The following is a 20721-nucleotide window of genomic DNA, read 5'->3' on the forward strand; positions in this document are numbered from 1 at the left end:
AGCAATTCCCTCAAGAAAAGCTGACCAAAGATAATTTTGGCTAGTTTCGTTTATATGATTTCCTCTTTTATTTATATATTGGTGGCTTTCTACAGTATTGACTGTATGCAGTCCAGAAGAATGTAAATCCTACACACGCACTTCAATTTTGTACAATTCACTTTTATTGTAGATTCTTATTTTCTTCTTTTTATTGATTCCTTTCTTCATGACTGGGCCTTTTATAGCATATTGGTTTTGCTTGTTCAAAGGTTTTACAGTCCCCTATAGTTGTTGACATCCTCATCCTTTGGTCTCTGAAGGATAGTTATCTCATTGGCAATCATACCACATCACCTTATTGTTATAGATAGCACAGATTTTTTGTGTAAAAGTGAAAGACTAATCAAGGTGTTTTACAAAAATATAAATTTACTATAAGCAGGTAGTATTGTATGCAGAATATGATAAAACCATGAAATCAAGTATCCACATGAAATACAATTTTCCTCAATCCAGGAAAATAAATATATCTACAGTATTTAAAACATATGTGATATTCCACATTATGATCTTCAACAACTTCATAAAATGATGTAAACAGATTTTGCTTTATTAAAAGTCTACTTCTTAAAATAAATTGAAAACATGAGACACTTTTAATCTCAACTAAAACAATTTAAGGTTTCAACATGGCATTTGATTGCATAAGATCATGTCCTTTTCATTTCATAATTTTTCAATTGAAATTCTTCAAATTCAGCATTTCTTCTGCAAAACCTGAAATTTTTTATTCAAGACTTAAAGATTTTTATGAATGTATAAGTTAACTTAAGTAAGCTGGTGAAGATTTAATCAACAGAGTTATCTCCCATTGTTTTGATATCCTACTTTTCCTCTTGTTCAGTATCCTGCTCTACTTCATCCATGATGTTCTCCAGAGTGTTACTGACATTGTTCTGTTGTTCTCTTAGATTGGCTAAGTCACGTCCAACTAGGGCTTTATATCCTTGCTCAAATCTGCAATAAAAAAACACTGTTCAGAACCCCAAAAATATTTTTGCTGAGAGGGCATGTGCAAATCTTTTATTTCAGTCCTTTATTAGTCTTAAAATAAGGATACAACCATATTAATGAAAGCAATAAACAACTGATTTTAATACCTTAAAATTTCAGAATGATGTGCTTCTATTAAACAGTCTTATAAAACCTTAAAGTTTGTCAGAGCTATTTTAAATCCACATCATTTGGAATTTAATCAATAGTTGTCTCATTAGCAATTATTCAATTAATGTTTCAGTGATTCAAAGGATATCATTATCGAAGTGCATTCAAATGAAAGAAATCAAAAATTCCCTTCAATTAGGAAGAAAAATATATCAAATAGATTAACAGTCACATTTTCAGAATTCAAATTCAGAGTTTATATCTATCTTATACATTTTTTAAAAAAATATAAAAACATTGTTAATCTTTAGCAAATATTTATTTCGATATTGAGAATTCAAATGGATGCCCTATGAAAGACATGACAAAAATGAGACGACTGATTTACATATTTTTTTAGGATTCATGACTTTTTCTCTATCAATTTTGAATTTAATCAAAAAGATCTATTCAAAGTAAAAAATACAAAAATATATGTTGTTCCTATTTTCTTCTTACTCAAGACTCAGTTTTCTCCCCAGGGCCTTAAAGCACTGTGGTACCCCTGTGCTATATTTTCTACCATGATGCTATCTTGGAGGATTTTATAATAGAATGTATAGGGGCCGTGGTGCAATATTTTTTGGAAACCAGTGCTATGTTAATTTCCATGGTGCTATTTGAAAATTCTGGGGAGAACACAGAGTCTCAAGTACATAGACAGTTAATTTAGTAATGATAAACAATGAATGTGTTATTATGTTTAATTGAAACTACAAACATTTTGGTGTTCACAGATAATAGTAATTAGGGTATTTTCTTAGTTCCAAATCAACAGTTTTGGCGGGATGACAATTTATTCATGCAAAAGTACCAATCATGGAGCAAGTAGTTGTATCAAGCTGTGTTTACTTCAATTTAAACTGTCAGAATGGCTAACAGACAGAGAAAACTATTATTTCTTCAATTGAAAAAGATTCCTGCTTTATAATCTAAGCATACCCTTTTTGAAATGCCTCTTCTTCTTTGGAATTCTGTTTTGTAACTGTTAAAGACCTCTCTCTGGAAATAAATAAAAGAGTCTTTGATAAATCACTATTTTCTATTATTTTATGAAAAGCAACTACCTATTGTGATGCTGTTATTTAACAGTCACTTAGTCACTTCAAAGCATTGTATTTTAATACTTTATGGTATACAAATATTTTGACCAGAAATAGAAGAAGGGATTTTAAATCTTTGTAAAAATAGTGAAAAATATCATTTAAGTTAACTTTATGTGGAAATGAGGAGACCTTGGGTAATGTCGAATACAACAATACCATAACTGTCAATTATGTAGTGGCCATAATGATACAACATTTAATTCTTCTTGTTACTAGAGTGCCTCACTGCATTGCTAGGGATAGGGCAAGTAAGTTGAAAATGTATGTACATGGAACTGAACAGAGGCGGATTTAGAGGGTTTTCCAGGGGGCCAGGGCCCCCCCTTTTGTGGGAAAAATTTGGTTGATTAATAAGGGAATCACTGAAGCATGACTGGAGCGGGCCCCCTCTTATGAAAATTTCTGGATCCGCCACTGCTGAAAGAATTCAGCTGAACTTGGCTTGTTTCCTTGTTGCAAATTTACATAAAATAACCTGCATTTAAATTCTTTTAATGTCTTGGAATCACCGCTTAAACCAACATGCAAAACATCTACAGCAATTCTTGTAAATAGGTAGAGAAGAATCTTGATATAGAAAGCAGGCCAAAGACTTAATACCTAGGTCCTAATAATTATAATTTGTAATTTTAAATGCCATACGACTGGTAATGGTACAAGTATTTGAAATGCTCCAAGGAGAATAAATTTGAATGCCATCAAGAAAATGGAAAATCTAGTGATTTCTACAAATAACCAATACTTCAATCCCCCAGGATAAAAGGCTAAAACATACCAAAATTCTTCTAAAATGTACACAAAATGCCTATTTTCAATGTATACACATACATTCTACAAAGTTTGAAGACTCTGTAAACTGTAGAAGCAGTTGATTTTAGAAAATAGACAACCTACATTGAAAATAATGACTCATTATCTGGAAAATCTTAAAAAATTATCCATATGTACACAAATTGAGGTGCACATCTTCAATATATATACTAACATTCTGGAAAGTTTGCAGGTAAAGTGTTTAAACTGTATGAAAAGTGGATTTATACAGTCTCCAGCCAACCAAACGTTACTATAAATCTGTCTTGCACTCCATGTCCAAAAATCAAATGGTGAAAAACGAATTATAAGATTAAAGTTTGGTTTATCAAAAAGAGGGATAAGATTTGATTTGATTTTTGGTGTTTAACGCCACTTTTAAGCACAGCTTTTGGGCTATTTTGTGGCGCCCAGTTTTTATCGGTGGAGGAAGCCGGAGTGCCCGGAGAAAACCACCAACCTTCGATAGGAAAACTGACAATCCTAGTCAATTAAGATTTGAGTCAAGTGCACCCGCACGAGCGGGGTTCGAACTCAAAACCTCAGTGTTGAATGGCTAGTGATTACAGTAGTAACTACTTAGACCACTTGGCCACCGAGGCTCCCAAGAGGGATAGGATACAAAAGGGGTAACATTCATTGAAAAACTTCACTTTTGTTTAGATCATATATTAACTATAATTCTTACCCTTCTGTAGATGGCTCTCTAGAACTCAGAGATAGTCTGTCGCTAGTGTTTGTCCTTAGTGAACTCGTCACTGAATTTTTCATCACAGTAGATGCTATAACATTCTGGAACTTTGACTTTGCATCCTAGAATAAAATGATTGATTGATTGATTGATTGTTTCCTGTTTAACTCCCTTTAAATAAATGCAATCTACTTATATCCACTTTCATTGTTATATTTTAATAAGGAAATATCCACTATCAACTTTTTATTTCATAAAGGTAATATCTACTGATAAACCTTTAATTTTAAAAAGTAATAAATAAATACATGTCGTCTTTACCAAAATCATACATTTAGTCAAAACCTCAATCTTGGTATCTGTTGTAATGAAGTAACTGGCCATAAACATTATTTAACTTTAAATGACAATAAAATTGGTACACTAGTAGTAAAATCAATTAAACACAATTTTAATTACATGGTTTTTGTCTTGCCTGTGAGGAAAGTTGACGATTAAAAGACATGTACTGTAAATTATTTAATTTTCACCGTAGACATTTTGCTGTGAAATTTACACAACACAAACATTTCGCTGTTCAATTAAATGCATTGTACATGATATATGTATATTTGTTTAAATACAATGAATATAGAGATGGTTAAGTTAAACATTCAAAACTTAATTCCACTATTCTTTTGGTATGACGTTAGCAAAAACAACCACATTTTATTTAAAGTGCATAAAATTAATGATCAAGTGTCTCTTTGAATGGTAAAAAAGGCATATACATTTAGAAAAAAAAAAGATGGCAGAGATGGTAAAAAAAAGAGATATCCTTGTTTGTATACACTTGCTGTGGTCAAATATGAATAACAATTATCTACTTAAATACGAAAATACCTGAAAAATATTTTAGCTATCAACCAATCAAAGTTCAGAGTACTTAATAACTAAAAAGAAACTCTCCACATTCCAGAAGCCTTAATAACTGTACCCATGAAAATTAGGTAAGGGTCAAATGAACCCTGTCAAAAAGAAAAATGTTCGACCTTTAACATTTCTACAAACCAATTACATTAACCTTTATCTATAAAATCTAATCACAAACATACTTTTAAGGTTGACCCATTATCTAAAGTAATCATAAAGTTCATCTAATCACACAAACTTGAAGTTGATTTTAATAATCATTTGAAAATGAGATCAAGGATAACTGGCATGTGGTATGATGAACATTTCAAACCATTAGATATCTGTATACAAATAGATAACACTGTTTCTACCAAAAGAGCACTTATATTTGTCAACATAGAAGGAAAGAAAAAAAAAAGAAGAAAAAGACACATCTGGTAACCCTTTTAAATGAAAGTGCCTATACTAAATTTTAGTTATCTGCTATATTTTTAACTTGGTTTGTAAAATCTGTCATGATGTCATTTAAAACCTATGTGCAATTTTTTCAACAATATTTTGAAGTAAAGAATATACATTTTTACCTCATCATCCCTTGGATCTTTCCTGAGTCCCAACCGTGTATCAATCAAGTCCTAACAATACAATCATGCATATCTAAAGTTAGTGTTAAGTCTACTGTGGCTTGTCAACTCATATATACCTTCAAAATGACCAAATCATTACTATGCCCAGGCTAAATAGCCCTTTAAAACTTCGTTCATAAATTGTAATTTTTTTCAAGATCATATATGAGTTGACATGCCTGTTAAATACATGTGTTAGACAAAGCTACAAAGAATTTTCATCTGAATGTATTTATTTTCAAACATATGAATGGAAACTATTCAATTGTTACAATTTTTGTGTGAAATTAGTTCTACTCAAAATTCAATTGCCATAAGATTCAGTAAACCTGGGATGCTTTCACAAATTTTAAAAGTCCTGTAAATTCCATAAAATAGAAATCTTTTTGTCAGATGAAAAATCTTTAATCAAAATAAAGTCTGCAAAGCATAAATTTAAATATATGAATATCTATAACATTGCATATAAGGGTTTTTCCAGAAAAATAGGTTTTCAACACTTTGATTTAAATGTTTGCAACTGTGGATTCATCAATATTCGTGGGATACCAATTTTTGTCGATTTCATGGTTATAAGTGAACCATGAATTTAAATGTTCCAAGAGGTACAGTTTTTCTTTAAGCTTGTAACCAGACCATGGCAAAACCACGAAAATTAATATCAAAGAAAAAACAGTTTTTCCTCAATCCACGAAAATTGGTTCTCATGAAAAAAAATGAATCCACAAATTGACCAAAATAGTTGTTCTGAAGATCAGCCTTAGCAAAAAAGGGAAATAATCATTTCTATTGCATAATAGGATAAAAAAAAAATGCATTCTGACCCCTCTTCCAAATATAATTATTTCTGGAATAGCCCTTCAAACAATAATATAAAAAAGAATGCAAAGAAATATTGAAAAGTACATAGTATTACTTCTAACTGATTTTGCCACTTGACATTAAGCAACAACCAATATGGACTATTGCAAAAAAAAAAAAAAATTGTTTGTGACACTCATATAATATACCAAGATGCTAGTGTAATCCATTATTGAATATAAAAGTGTGAACACACACACACACATGCAATATATTTCATTTTTGAAACCCTTATATCCAATAATTTCACCAAATTTTAAGTGAAAACCATATACCCTGTAAAAATCTATTGATGATTTTATTTTAATGCGCCTTAAATTTATCAAAAAAATAAGTCAGTCATCAAGGTCTCACCAAAAAATTTTCATTTAGTCTCAAAATTATTATCAAACTATACTATAAACACAAGTTGAATTTTGAGCTATAGCTCACTAATGATACCCCCTGCTATTAACATTTGGTAAACAGGAAGTTGATGTGAAAACACATCTCATTGTACAGCATGCTCTCATGAAGCTTGATACCAAATTCATGAGTGCTCTGATCAGTAGTTCCTATTTTATTGATAATTTGATACTGAACTATATGAGTATTCACTTAACAAAAAATTGATAAGCATTGGATGTGAGAATGCATTACACTGTACAGCATACTCATATAAATTTTGACACCAATTTTCAGAAAGTTCTGATTTGTAGTTTCCGAGAAAAAAGCAATGAAAATTTCTTGCATCGCATTTATGTGTAAAAATATATACCAGTAAGTATTTGGGAACAGGAAGTTGATGAGCAATGAATGTGAAAATGCATCACATGGCATACAATGCTCACATGGAGGTTGATACCAAATTTCACGGCAGCTCTGGTTTGCAGTTCCCGAGAATAATCCTACAAATTTTTTTGGGGATGGACAGACAGGAAGAGGTATAACAGTACACACCTCTCCTTTTAAAATAATAAGGGGGGTATTTGTACTAGCCCCTTCTAAAAAGTAGTTTTTAATTTCTTGGATTTTTTATAGTTTGATAAGAGTAAATGTTTATTTCATCCAATGAAGATGCTTTTCAAGACACATACAGTAATGTCCCGTAATTCTGCCCGTCTGGTAAACCCGCCCACTACCATTTCTTCCGTAATTGTCACTTCCGTGAATATTTCGTCTGCTATTTTATTCATAGAAACTGTACTTATCATCACTGCATGTAAAATTTTAAAGAAAAATCCTTTGTTACGAAAAATTTCTAGTGATATATATAATACAGTTCCTAAAGCTAAGGATAATCATATTATTGCTTACAAAACTCATTTCTGACTTGAAATTTTTTTTTTTATTATCTGGAATCTCTTTATAAGTGGTCTATTAATAAATAGATCACCTTTTCCTTTCACAACTTTGTGATAAACTGACCCACCATACATATTTACTGAGCATGGGCGGATTTACCAGACAAACACATTTCCGATAAAAACACGGATGACCCACTTGTTTTGTTGATTTTAAAATTTATTTCAGATATTTTTTGGGAAATGAGATAAACTACTCAAAGTTGATTTGTCAGTGAATCGATTTATATTAAATTTGATACAAGTTGTATATAATTAAGCAGAAATACATACGATCAAAGCCTTATGTGGGCGAATTTACCGGACTGCATCGTAAATATGTATAATTATTATATGGTATTTGATCTATTGCAAATTTGGACAAGTAAAACAAAAAATTTTGATAAAAGTTTATAAATTTGATGTGGCCTGTGTAAATAATATAAATATCAAAGCTATCAAACGTATTTAACAGATCAATTCTTAGTGCAAAACTCATTCCATTTTACCTGTCTACTACTGTAATCTTTTAGATTTTTTGGCTAACAATAATAACGAAAAATCATTATTTCAAATTTTACCAAGTCATAAGTTCAACATCATTAAAATACCTTTAAAAAAGGGAAGAACACATGTGGAAAACAGAGAAGTTAAATGCATGTGATATAAAAATTAAATTTAAAGAACAAGCTATATAGGAGAATATTGAGAAAACAGAGAATTTTATAATGGACAAAAATTAAAAACATGCTGTTCAGTGTATATATATAACATTAAAAATGCTACTATGTGCTGATTAAATGGGCGGAAATAACATATTCTCTTGTTAAATAATGCATAGAATATATAGCACTTTTAAAAATAGCATTTTGTTGTGTGGCTATTATTCTATTGTACTTAAACATTCAGTAAGCTTCTGAATGTTCTGAATCATCACCTTTAAGAATTTTTTTTTATCACATCCTAACCTATTTCTATACCTACTAAAATGCTAATCACAAAAACGGTAATAAGGTATTTCAGTATATATCATATTTTGTTTGAATTGGTTATAAATATTTACAATCATGCAATTGTTAAAATTTTTATTTCTGATTGCTATGGTAGTGATATTTACCAGGGACATAGAATGGGATAATGTTCCATTGGATCCTACTCTTGGACCAGAAATCTCGCTCACTCTCCGTCTGGCTGTCTGAAAAATAACCAAAATTAGAATAAAAAAAAGATTGAACGTTGGATGAACTTGACCTCATTCTGATTATCTATACAACCTCATGCTTATTATCTTTGAACCCAATAAAAGAAATTACATGAAGAATCATATAGATTGCCTAATACTGTGAATTCTTACATTTTCGTTGATACCAAAATTGAGGAAAACTAGTATACAAAGTCTGTAGAACCTGTTTACTTCGTTTACGATATGAATTTGTTGTTTACCTTTATCCATGAAATCCACAAAATTTGCTTCAGGAATACGTATAATAATGAATCCACAGCAATCAACATGAGGATGTGTTGAAAACTAAGGTCGAGTCACTTTCCTCAGTTTGATATTACAAGTAAATCTGACAATGTGTTCTTCTATTCCCAGAAACTGCATTCATATTTGTGAAAGGAATATAAAAGAAACATGTGGAGTGTATATTACCCTTACAGAGCACATAATATACATGCTATTGTTGTGCATTTTTGTAAATTATCTGCATTCGTTTTATTTTGGTGTAAACATTATGTTCACAATGTTCAAAAGGAATAAAATTTTCACAGCTTCCACTTGATGTCCAACATTCATGATTTTGCCTCTCAATATTGATTCAGCTTAAAAAGAATAACCCTATATTCTCTAAATCTTAAATTTGCTTGCAATAAAAATCAAAATGCTGCACAAGCCTCTTTTTGTAAGCCTCACACAGATAATTTTATGATTTTAAGACAACATATGGTTATCATTTATACAAATTATAATTTGACTTCTCTCAAAAGCCAAGTGACATGAACTAGGCACAGGTTTAGGCTTAAGAAGAAATATTCCACCCCTATGCCACTGATAGTCAAAGGAATGACTTACTTTTGTTCCTAAACCACCAATTCCTTGGCAAACTGATGCAGACCTCCTTGAAGCAAATCCAGAATCTGAAAGTACAGAAAATTAATTGTTTATACTTCCTCATTTGAACTCTGGTGGATAGTAGTCTCATTGGCAATTGGCCATTTCAGAATCTAAAGAACTATGGGTAATTTCATTGTTCCTACCCCAAAATGAAAACAATGTTATGCCATTGGTTGAATTTCCTTTGTTAATGATGTTGTTAGTCAATCACAACGTTCTGGTGTACACTTTCGAAATATATTACCCATAGTGCATTAGATTTGGAAATGGCGTATTATACCACATATCCTTATTTTTTTATATAGAACAAAAAATCACATTATTTGTGTGGTCACAGGTATAAACTTTAAGGTTTTACAATGATATGTCAGGGGCGGATTCAGGCGGGGCGTGTTGCCTGTTGGGCGTGCACACCCCCTTTAAATTTGCAAAGCACAGGTTGTCCTCAGCTTAATACAGAATACTTCGATAATTTTACCTCAAAAAAATTTAAGTTTGCACTCCCCCTAACCTAAAATCCTGGATCAGCCCCTGGATGTGGAATTTACTTTTTGAAGGAATTATTCACTTCCACTTAAGTCTTATATAGGCTTCCAAGGGCCAAATGATACGACCTAAGAATTTAAAGGGATGACTGCTTGGCATTTTTCTAAATACTTGAACCATGTAAATCTTTCCTTAAATCTTACTATTTTGGTAACACACATCATTGATTTTTCAAATATTCTCTGTCTAACATGTAAATCTTCAGGGATGTTTCTACTATATAGTTTAGGGCCGCCCCCCCAAAAATTATGTGAATTTAATTTCCCAATTCAGGAAAAATGAAATAAAAATCAATATTTCGCTTTCTGAATTGGACAATTGGCCAGTTCAATTTGAAATCCAATTAAATCCATGTAAATTTATAAAGATGACCTGTTGTTGAAAAAAATACCTAATGGATGATTTTTTTCAGTGGTTTATGTTAGCTGTTATGCATGTAAAAGGCATAGGTTACCATAGCTAAGATGCTTTTCTTACTTATTTGGTAACACACATCATTAATTTTTAAAAATATTTTCTATCTAACATGTATATCAATTTTCTCTAACTCTTTCATCATTGAAGAATTAAAGTGGTGAAGAAAAACCCCTGGGTTAAACCCCTATAGAACAGAAATTATACTGTTATTGTATCATGTTAAAAACTTTTAAAGGAATTGGTAAGTTGTGGTTTGTTTATAGCCACATGAATATGTAATTAAGTAAACAAAAGAATTCATATTAAAATATACCTGAATCGAAAGTGTGACCAAATGGACGACCATCTTGAATAAGTTTCCTGGAAAATAAAGCATTAAATCTTAGTTTTCAAACCATAGAGAATACACAGTAGTAATAATGGATTTGTTTAAATGTTTCAGATTTTGAAGTCTTCCTGCTTTAAAATGATTGATTGGTTGTTGGTGTTTAACACCACTTTCAGCACTTCTGGCTCTATTATGACAGACAGTTTTAATTTGAAATCCAAGGTGCTTGGAGAGAAACTTGACAATCTTAGTTAATTAAGATTGGAGTCAAAGGCAACTGCCATGTGCTAGGTTTGTACCGTACTCACAGTGTTGAAAAGCTAGCGATACAGTTGTTGAAATACTTAGACCACTCGGCAACCGAGGCCTCCTCCTGTTTTATAGATAATGTACATGTGTGATCAAGAATGAATGTGATGTCATGCTAAGCATACCCCAACTCATAATTCAAAGTATCAGTAAGTAGGTGTCTGACAGATCTGATGCTGTCAAGTTGCTTACCAAATATAAAGTCATCCTGCTCAGCAATACATGTACTGGAAAACATGTGTGACGAAAATTTTGAAGCCCATTCAACATATTTAAAAATTTTAAGTATTGGTCAAACAGAAAGAGGTATCTGACCGATTCGAAAATCTACACATTTTATAAGGCCTTACCTAGCTTCTTCAAGTTCCTTATGTTCCTGTTCATATGCCATTTTTAGATTTTCAACATGAGCTATCATCACTTCTATTGCTTTACTCATTCTTTTCTCCTGGAATTATATATACAATTCAATTTTTCTATGATCATATTTCATATTTCTTTTTGTTAAAATAGAAAATGAAATGAAATCAGCAAAACACCCACAAGTCCAAATATTTTAAGAAAATAAGATGTACTGCAAGCTACTAATCACTAATTCATACTCTCATTCTTGATTTTGAGTGAAAGGAAAAACATATACCAAACAATGTGGAAGCAAACAGTTCAACTTACCAATATTAAACTTAACAAAATATGAAGGAGCTATTAATTGTAATTGCTGAGAAAATTACTACATATATATGCATGAATGAAGAGAGAATACATGCATGTGGCAAATAGGAAGTCGATAAGTGTGTGATCTGAAAATGTGTCATACAGTTAAGCTTACCAATATGAGGGTCTGGATGGGCTTACAGAATAGAGAATGAGCAAAAAGTGCAAAATAAAGAGCAAAAAAAAAATAATTAAGAATAGAGAAAAAACGTCCAGAAGTTTAAAGAATGAAAAAATGAATACCCCCATCTAGACCCTACTATATGAAGTTCGGAACCAGAAATATAGAAGCTCTGGTTGTAGTTGCTAAGAAGGATGAGACAGAAATGTGTTATGGATGGACAGACTAATGGACAGAGGGAAAGGAGTATACAACCTTCTTTAGAGCAAGAGTATAATAAGGAATAAGATGAATGTAGATGAGTATATTAAATACTTTGAAAGAACCACACATCAATGGAACTGTGCTTTTAATGATGTATCTGATCTTCACTGATAATAAAAATTCTTCTGTTATGAAATTAAAAAAAAGTATACCAGTACTAAATTTCATGCATATAGAGTAGTTCTTTAAAACATCAGGCTTACAGCAAAATCAACGTGGGGCAAATTAAATAAAACAATGTTTCAATTTCTTGCCATCTGCCGAATATTGATGTTTGTAGTTTTTGTTTCATTGTGTCATGCCAAGTCCTTTTCTAGCATATTATACAGTAAGTGTTTTACTCATTGTTGAAGGCTATACAGTGTTCTATTGTTGTTTATATTCTTGTACTTTGGTCTCTAGTGGATAGTTATCACATTGGCAATCATACCACATCTCCTTATTTGTATATCTGTATTTGTTCTTATATAAAGTGAGCAAACCAGCTAGTATTTCAAAACAAATATTGATTGATTATTAAGGTAACACGATACCGAATGACGTTATGCCACAAGTTATCGTTCCTGACGTTATCGAATAACGTTCACACATACAAGCCAATGCAGCAGGTTCTGCAATCACAATGTGATTAAATAATAAAAAAAATATTTTTGGTAATTCATTATGTGACATTTTTAACGGTAACTTTCCCTAGATGTAGAGTGCTGAGAGTTTTGATGCAATACGTAACGGTTAACTTATTTGACATAGATTGCTTTATCGTTTTCCGGCAATTCTTCTGCTCATTGTTAACCTTTAAAATTGTATTACTTTACTTTTAAATATTGTGTTTCTTTAATATTTAAGCATCTGCACGATTTATCTTATATATGTTTTTATGCATAACAGACTGAGTTTTAACACTTTATTTTATTCTTGGTTTATTTTTGCAATAAATACTTATTCATGATGCGCGCCGTATCGCCATGAAATTTTGTTTTGAAAGTCGAAATCTAATCTATAGACACTTGGGATGATGTGTGAAAAAGCAACTATTAATTCATGTTAAAATGGTCGTCAAAAACACCGCTCGGGCAAAATGGAACAAGGAAATTTATCGGAATGAGAATACGGATAGAATTAGGCGAAAAAGCACAATATAAGCAGACTTTGATACTCATACAGAAAATAGTTTGTTAGTATGGAATGTAAAAAACGTGGTTTAACTTGCTTATTTTGCCGAATAACTTTCCCTATGTTCCAAGTGTAAACAGTCTCTGAAAATCATTGGTTTGTACAGAGTAAATCCGATATAGTTTCGGAAACATTTTAAAAATAAAGTGCTAGCTTTGTAACCCTATAGACCAAGTCTACACAGGGCAGACATCAACATCGGAATGAGGCCTGAGAAAGTTAACGTAGGCTGAGAAATACATGGGAACTTGATTCGGCAAAAATAAAATAAAAAAAATTCAGGTCCCGTTACAGTCTGATTAAAGCCAGCTCCAAGTAACCACTTGCGTCTATAAACGCAAGTTGATAGTTCGGGCTGGCTCTAGTCAGACTGGTTCAGTTACAATTTTTTTCTCTCGAAATTTACAAGCAAACGACTGACTAATTATTTTTCAAACGGCAGAAAGAGACTGAAATAGCTTGATCTTGAAATCATTTAGATTTTATATTCGTGTTAATTTACACTTGCATGGGTATTCGGTGGTAGTGTGGTTTTTTTGGTGTGATTTGAGTTGGAAATAATTTACATTTACAAGTTCGGAGACAAAACGACTGAAAGAGAATAAACATAGTTGCCTTTTGAGGCCCTGAGGGACATATTGCTCACATACTAGGCGTCAGGAAAAGCCCGAGGAGTTTCACAGTCTTAAAAGGAGTTTTTAGAACAAGTATAAAAGTATATCTATATACATGTAAAAAAGAAGTGTTTTTATTTCTTTGTGTGGATAAATATACTATATACTAGTATATATATGTACATTGTAATATAAAATGTATGTGTACGAGCTTTAGAAACACGATGAAAAGCGAGACTCGCCGACCTTTCCACTTGTTTCGTAGTGAGTACAAATACATTGAATTTTATATTTCTGACAATGTACATAATTTTTATATTTTGTTTTTATTCTACAATTTACACCCCAAGGATGACTAGGAAATAGAAATATGGTCACTTGGTCTTCTTCCGACCTGCAGTCAGAAAATGCTTCCAAAGTGGGGCGTCCATTTGGCTGTGCGGGATGTATCAAGTTTGCAGCCACGTCCGGTCAGAATGGGGACGTTAAATCTGATGCCTCGTGTAAAGAGAGTTCTACGCTCTTTGAACATTAAGAACCCTTGAAACAACTCTTTGAGAGGTCCGTAGGTGGCCTGTTGCGAAACAAAATGTCTGTCCCTATCCAATATACCCTCATTTTCCAGTGTCAGTCCAAATTTTCTCGACCATCATCCCAGATGGCCTCTATTACAAAACCTAGCTATTGTATTTATTGTTAACTTGTTCTCGTCCTGAACATGCATGAACTATTTGCCACTGGACGTTAAGCAACCAACAATCAATCCTATAATTTACACCCGTCACTTATAACTTTAATTGTTAAAATTTAAATCATTGCCTCTAATTTTTTCAAAGCAATCGACCGCTTGCTCATTATGGAAGTGGGGTAACATGAGACTTTATTTGTAAAAGGACAAGTACAAATAAAACAAAAAAATATATGGTACATGTTTTTTGTACAAAAGTTGGCTGTTATAATGATAAATGGAGATATGAGATATGCAATTTATAAGATAGCAACATCTGGACATTTAACGACATCAAAACCAAAGACCTCAAGAAAATTGTGACTAATGCTAATTGGACGTGTATCTTTTTATTTCTAATTTGTAGTTTTAGTAAACGTTGGTCCCCTAAATTGGAAAGTATGTGTAGTATAATTATCACAGTAACATTTCAGTCTCTTAGTACATATTTGTTAAGTCTTAAAACTTTTGTTCTTCTTGAGAAAATTCAAACCATAATGAAATAAGGAGATGCGGTAAGATTGCCAATTAATCAACTTTCCACCAAAGACAAAATGACGGAAATGGTAGCTTGCTTACACTGCTACTTCATTTTAGATCTCCAAATTACCATTCCATTATATGAACTGCATATTCAAAAATATGTTTTGTCACCAAAATTCCAATAGAGCACATATCATCATATTGTTTCACCCGTGTCCGTTCGACCGTCAATCACGCACTTGACATATATACATAGGGTTTATACATACGGCTAATTATTTAGGACTACAGTCTTTTTGCTTCAGGTTTAAATTATTTACCTGGTGTTACTACTCATATTAAAGGTACGCATGTCGTCTGGATTTTCTTTATTTTTTGTTCATGACAGGTTGCTGGATTAGGCATTTTGATAACATATAAAAGGAACGCAGTGTACAGACTACGGCTTACATCTCCTACATGTGGAATTACAAGCTGGAACTTTTATATTTCGCGGTTTGCTTTACTTATAAAGAATGAATATATGATCTCAAGATTTGTTTTGTAAATAATTTTCCACAAATGACAGACTGTTGAACTTTGTGAAATTTTGCATACAGTTTGCAAGGTTTGTCCGACTTGCTCAACCAACCAACTCACACATTTACACCACGTAGAGTACACTATACTAATGTATGTACCAAGTCAAGAATATGACGGCTGTTTATCATTCTTTCGATGTATTTGAGCTTATGATTTCGTCATTTGATAAGGGACTTTTAAGTTTTGAATTTTTCTTTGAGTTTTGTTATTTTATTTTTTAGAATGTGTATTTTATCAGGATAATTATTTTCCCTCATAATTTTCACAACTAACAGAATGTTTAACCTTTTTTGACTGGTGCATCAAATTTGTCTTTTATAAACAACTGTTTTCCAAATTGTATTGTATCGTCCCGAACATGCATGAACTATTTGCCACTGAACGTTAAACAACCATCAAAAACCAAGCAATTATAAATCTGTTAACTGAATCAAATTTTTAAAGTACTCTATTTCTGCATGGATGCAGCGATGACACCACCATTGTCTTAAATGATGGAGTTAAAAACTCAGTAATTCAAATGAACCACACGTGAAATTTTTCATGTTATTTTCACGTGAACTTTACAAACATTTGGAGGTATTTTTCATGATTTAAATTAAATTTAGAATAAAGATATTATTTGAATAATCTTATTATAAAAATTTACGTGAATTCAACGTGTACCAAATTCCGTTGATTTATGCATGAACTATTATCATAAGATTCACGTGGAACCAACCAGTTCAAGCAAGTTTCAAGTATATGCTCGTTTGGTGTGAAATTCAGACGAGATTAATGTTAATTCATGTGAGTGAAATTTCCATGTGCAGGACGAAATAAATTTATATCAGTAGAATTTCATATTGCATAACTAGGAAATTTACGAAACCCGACAGGGGAAATGAAAATAAAAAAACAACATTCAGATCCTGACACATGTTTTGTTTTCCATATCTCTGAGTAGGAATAACGTTATATTCTGTATTCAATAACGTCATACGTTTTCGGTCAAATTCTAGGCATATCGATCAACTTTGAAGCCATTTATCTCAAAAACAAGGATGGTGACATATGAGTTTTTTTACGTGTATGGATTCAGTATGCAATCCTGGATATTATGTTAGTTTTTTGTTTTTCTCCGTATATAAGAACATATCCATCCATTGGAAAATCTAAAAAGGAAAGCCGAAAAAAAGCCATTTCTCCTATATACCTAATGTAAATTTGTCGCCAAAATTGACGTATTCCTATCAAAATACCAAGAAAACAAAAATGGTGACCCCCATTTTTTATTACATATTCCGATGTAATTCGATTCAAAGAACACGTGTGTCAAAAAGTTTGGAAATTGGGAGATATGCCATTCGGTATCGTGTTACCTTAAAGCCACTTTCAGCACTATATCCTATTTCATGGTGGTCAGTTTTTATTGGTGGAGAAAGCCGGAGTGCCCAGAAAGAACCATGAACTTCGATTTTGATTGGTTGATAGCTAGTGTATTATTCATGTAATTTTTAGGAAAACTAAGAATCCTACACAAATATAAAGGAAACATGGAAACAATAATACTTACTTGTTGAACTGCACCAAATACTTCAGCTCTACTAGAAACTTTTGTTGAAGTCTGTTCAAGCACATCTATATGTCTTCTGATCTTCTTCAATACATCTTGTACTTGGGAATCCACACATTCTGGTAACTGGCTGATAGTCTATGAAGAAGATAATATAAATTCTTCAAAACAATTTTTCATGTATCAAGGATATAGTTATGTAAAATTAAAAAAATCTAGAACCTTAAATTGATACTATAAGTCAGAAGAGCATTAGTAAAGGAACAAAATAAGCTAAAAATATTATGGAACTCCTTTTTGCGATATTTGATTTTTTAAAAAATGGTGGGAAAATGCTGAACTGAACTTTTACCTTATATTTAGCATTGACATTATTTGGATTTCAAATTGTAAGAAAAAAAAATCTAGAATCTGCTCAAATTTGGTAATGACCTTTTTATGAGCTATTTAAGTCTTTTATGAAAAGAAAAGTGGGTGATATGGGGCAAAATATTTTACCCTGTATCGTCTGAAAAAACCCAAGAAGTCCGAACATCTGACAAAAATTCATAAACCTGACCCAAGTACATCCTTAAGTCAATTATTTTGAAAATGGTAGCAGATGGCTATTTTTTACACTGGGAATCACTTTGGAATAGCATATTATACCTATATATCAATTTTCATTTAATACCTAGCATAAAAAGATGTTTTTTTTTAAATCAAAGTTACATAATCTATGATAATATGATACTTAATCTTTTCAAATGTCTTACTTTTCTGTAGGAGATGTTAAAAGGTGTTAACATTTCACTATTAGACTTGAATTACTGATCATTTTTTCTATAAAAATGATATGCACCCATTTAATAGTCAAACTAATTTCCAAATTGACTTTTATCTTCACTTAATGGGACAATAACTGTTAGAAAATTCTAATGAGGCAATAACTGTCAGAAAACCAACAGGAACTTTTAATGATACTGATAACTGTAAAATACATCTTTCTTAACAAGTTATGAAAAGGCTATAATCAAACCCAGGGATAGAGAGTTCTGGAGCAATTAAGTTTTTGCCTTATTTTGTGGACCTTTTCTGCATTTTCATTTTTTATGTATTTGTTTAAAGCCATCTCTCAAAAACCAGAACGAACATCTCGAGAATGGCCATGTTTGCACATATTTGTATGAGACAGAAACAATAATTAATACTGATACAAGCAAAGCAGTACATGTTTATGATGTATCAAATTTTTCGTAAAATTTGACACCAGGATGTAATTCAGGATATTTTTTTACATAAATATCAAGTTTTGTTAAAATCCTACAAATTATTTATGTATTTGGTCAACCATTTTTTTTTATAAATCTAAATTGAAATACTAGCATAAAAAGATATTTCTTAAAATTTGTGAATTTTTAACAAAATTTCATTTTTACCAATATTTTTTCTTCTAATTCTATAAATATCAATTTGGAACTGTGTATTTATTTCGATTTTTCGTTGAAATCCTAGCACAAAAGATTTATGATTTTTTAATAGATTTACATAAAAGTATTTTTTGGTCATGAGGATAGGATGAACTCCCTGTACACTCTGGCTACAGGTGTGATACAGTAAACTGTACAACGCATCAAACCAAGAACCACACACTTGTAGTCATACAAACCTCCAAAGATGTCCTAAGACCTTTAATTTCTTTGTCGACATTTTGTTCAGATAAATCTCTGTATCTTTCCTGTATCTCTAGTCTTTTCTCTAAAGTCAATTTATCTGTTTTGAAGGCTAATGAAAGACTGGTAAACTTATTCTGCAAAGAATATATAAGGATCATGTTTACAGTTCTCTATAGTTATTCTTCCACTGGAAAATATTTTATGGATAACATGATGCTGAAACATGACTGTTTAATGTCCAGTGGCATATTCAGGACCAGAACATGTTAATGTGATATGAATATTAACCCTTCTTTGTACTAGACCTACATGCCAAGCTAGATTTTTAAGGCGCTAGTTCACAAGGCAACAGTCAAAAGGAAGACCTGGACATATCATTCTGACTACGGGTTGACCAGTCTTTATATTGACCCGGCCAGGGTTTTGAACCCCTGAGCGCCCACACTAAAGGTGATCATACTACTACTGAGATGGTTACACATTGATAACAGGATAATAATTTGTTGATTTGATATGATATGATTATGAACCCTCTTATGTACTAGACCAACACCCTAAGCCTAATTTTTTTCATGCTAGTTCATAAGGTATGAAGGCATGAGAGCAAATACAATGCAATTTCCAGTATAACTAATTTTTTGCATGGGCATCACTGTTTTAAAAATATTTGATCAGCAATGATTTTCAAACTTTTCCAAGACATTGCTTATATAAAAATCTGGCAAAAATTGTACACACGATAGCACTAACTATGCAATTTTCCCTATAATTAATGTTTCCATGGGGCATAACTCTTTTAAAAATATTTGATCGCCACTGATTTCAAACTCCTCCGAGATATTGCTGATATAAACCTTTGATATACATTTGATAATAAACTGTTATCACAGAGATATGATAGAGAGCACAAACAAGACCGCGGACAGACGGACACCAGGTATTTCTATGTCTCCAGCAACGAATTGCAGGGGGGACAATAAACGGAGTAGGATATAAATTACAAATGTTTTTTTTACAACTTCTATTTACTAATGTTTCTTTATATTTGTCTGCTTGCACGAATGATAACTCTATCCATTCAAAACACTAAAACAATTTGCCCCGATCCCGGCCATGTGCAATGTTGGAATCAGATTTTATTTTTCAGAACCTCATTTAAGGTGTAATACCACCAAATCATAGTATGTCACATCCAGTTGCATACGAAAAAGGGTTGAAAAAAAAAATTTCCCATGAATTTGACAGCTGTATGAAATTAATCCTACATTTCATTGCAGTAAAAAATTTCTGAGTCATAAACATATATCTTGGGTGTTTAAAAGCACTATTCTTTTTTTATTTGGTGTTTCTATAAAATATTTTGGAAACTTGAGGTTACATGGTTACAAATTCTTGTAAACAGAAAAGAAAGGGGTGGAAATTTGTTATCTTATATGCAATGAAATGTTATGTGAAATTTTGTCTGTAGTACTGGACAGGATAAAACTTTATTCATGCCAAGTATTTCTTTACTTGAAATAAAAGATAAATTCGGCACAATTTTTTGAAAAGTGCAAATTTAACAAAGACTAATAGGGGAAAAATAATGGTGGTATTACACCTTAAGGTGGCATGGTAGTATT

General features: G+C 31.7%; 1 protein-coding gene across 8 annotated transcripts in view; it reads right to left on the bottom strand.

Moving 5' to 3' along the window:
- The window catches only part of LOC127724137 (inositol 1,4,5-triphosphate receptor associated 1-like), an 83545-nt gene that overhangs the window by 4027 nt on the left and 58797 nt on the right, over window positions 1-20721 (bottom strand). For 6 of the 8 annotated variants that reach the window (XR_007992365.1, XM_052231002.1, XM_052231003.1 and 3 more), the window contains 10 exons: window positions 19093-19233; window positions 17445-17582; window positions 11562-11659; window positions 10888-10934; window positions 9570-9634; window positions 8613-8690; window positions 5271-5321; window positions 3790-3914; window positions 2128-2187; window positions 871-999 (listed from right to left, as the gene is read on the bottom strand). Coding sequence is in view for 7 of the 8 variants with exons in the window: in XM_052231002.1 (XP_052086962.1) it covers window positions 871-999; window positions 2128-2187; window positions 3790-3914; window positions 5271-5321; window positions 8613-8690; window positions 9570-9634; window positions 10888-10934; window positions 11562-11659; window positions 17445-17582; window positions 19093-19233 (932 nt within the window). In the remaining variant the exon portion in view is untranslated. Of the gene's footprint in view, window positions 1-870; window positions 1000-2127; window positions 2188-3789; window positions 3915-5270; window positions 5322-8004; window positions 8038-8612; window positions 8691-9569; window positions 9635-10887; window positions 10935-11561; window positions 11660-17444; window positions 17583-19092; window positions 19234-20721 lie in introns of all 8 variants that reach the window. The other 2 variants (XM_052231004.1, XM_052231005.1) reach the window with 2 other exon arrangements.

Source organism: Mytilus californianus, unplaced genomic scaffold (genome assembly GCF_021869535.1).
Source record: "Mytilus californianus isolate M0D057914Y unplaced genomic scaffold, xbMytCali1.0.p SCAF_14, whole genome shotgun sequence".
NCBI lineage: Eukaryota > Metazoa > Mollusca > Bivalvia > Mytilida > Mytilidae > Mytilus > Mytilus californianus.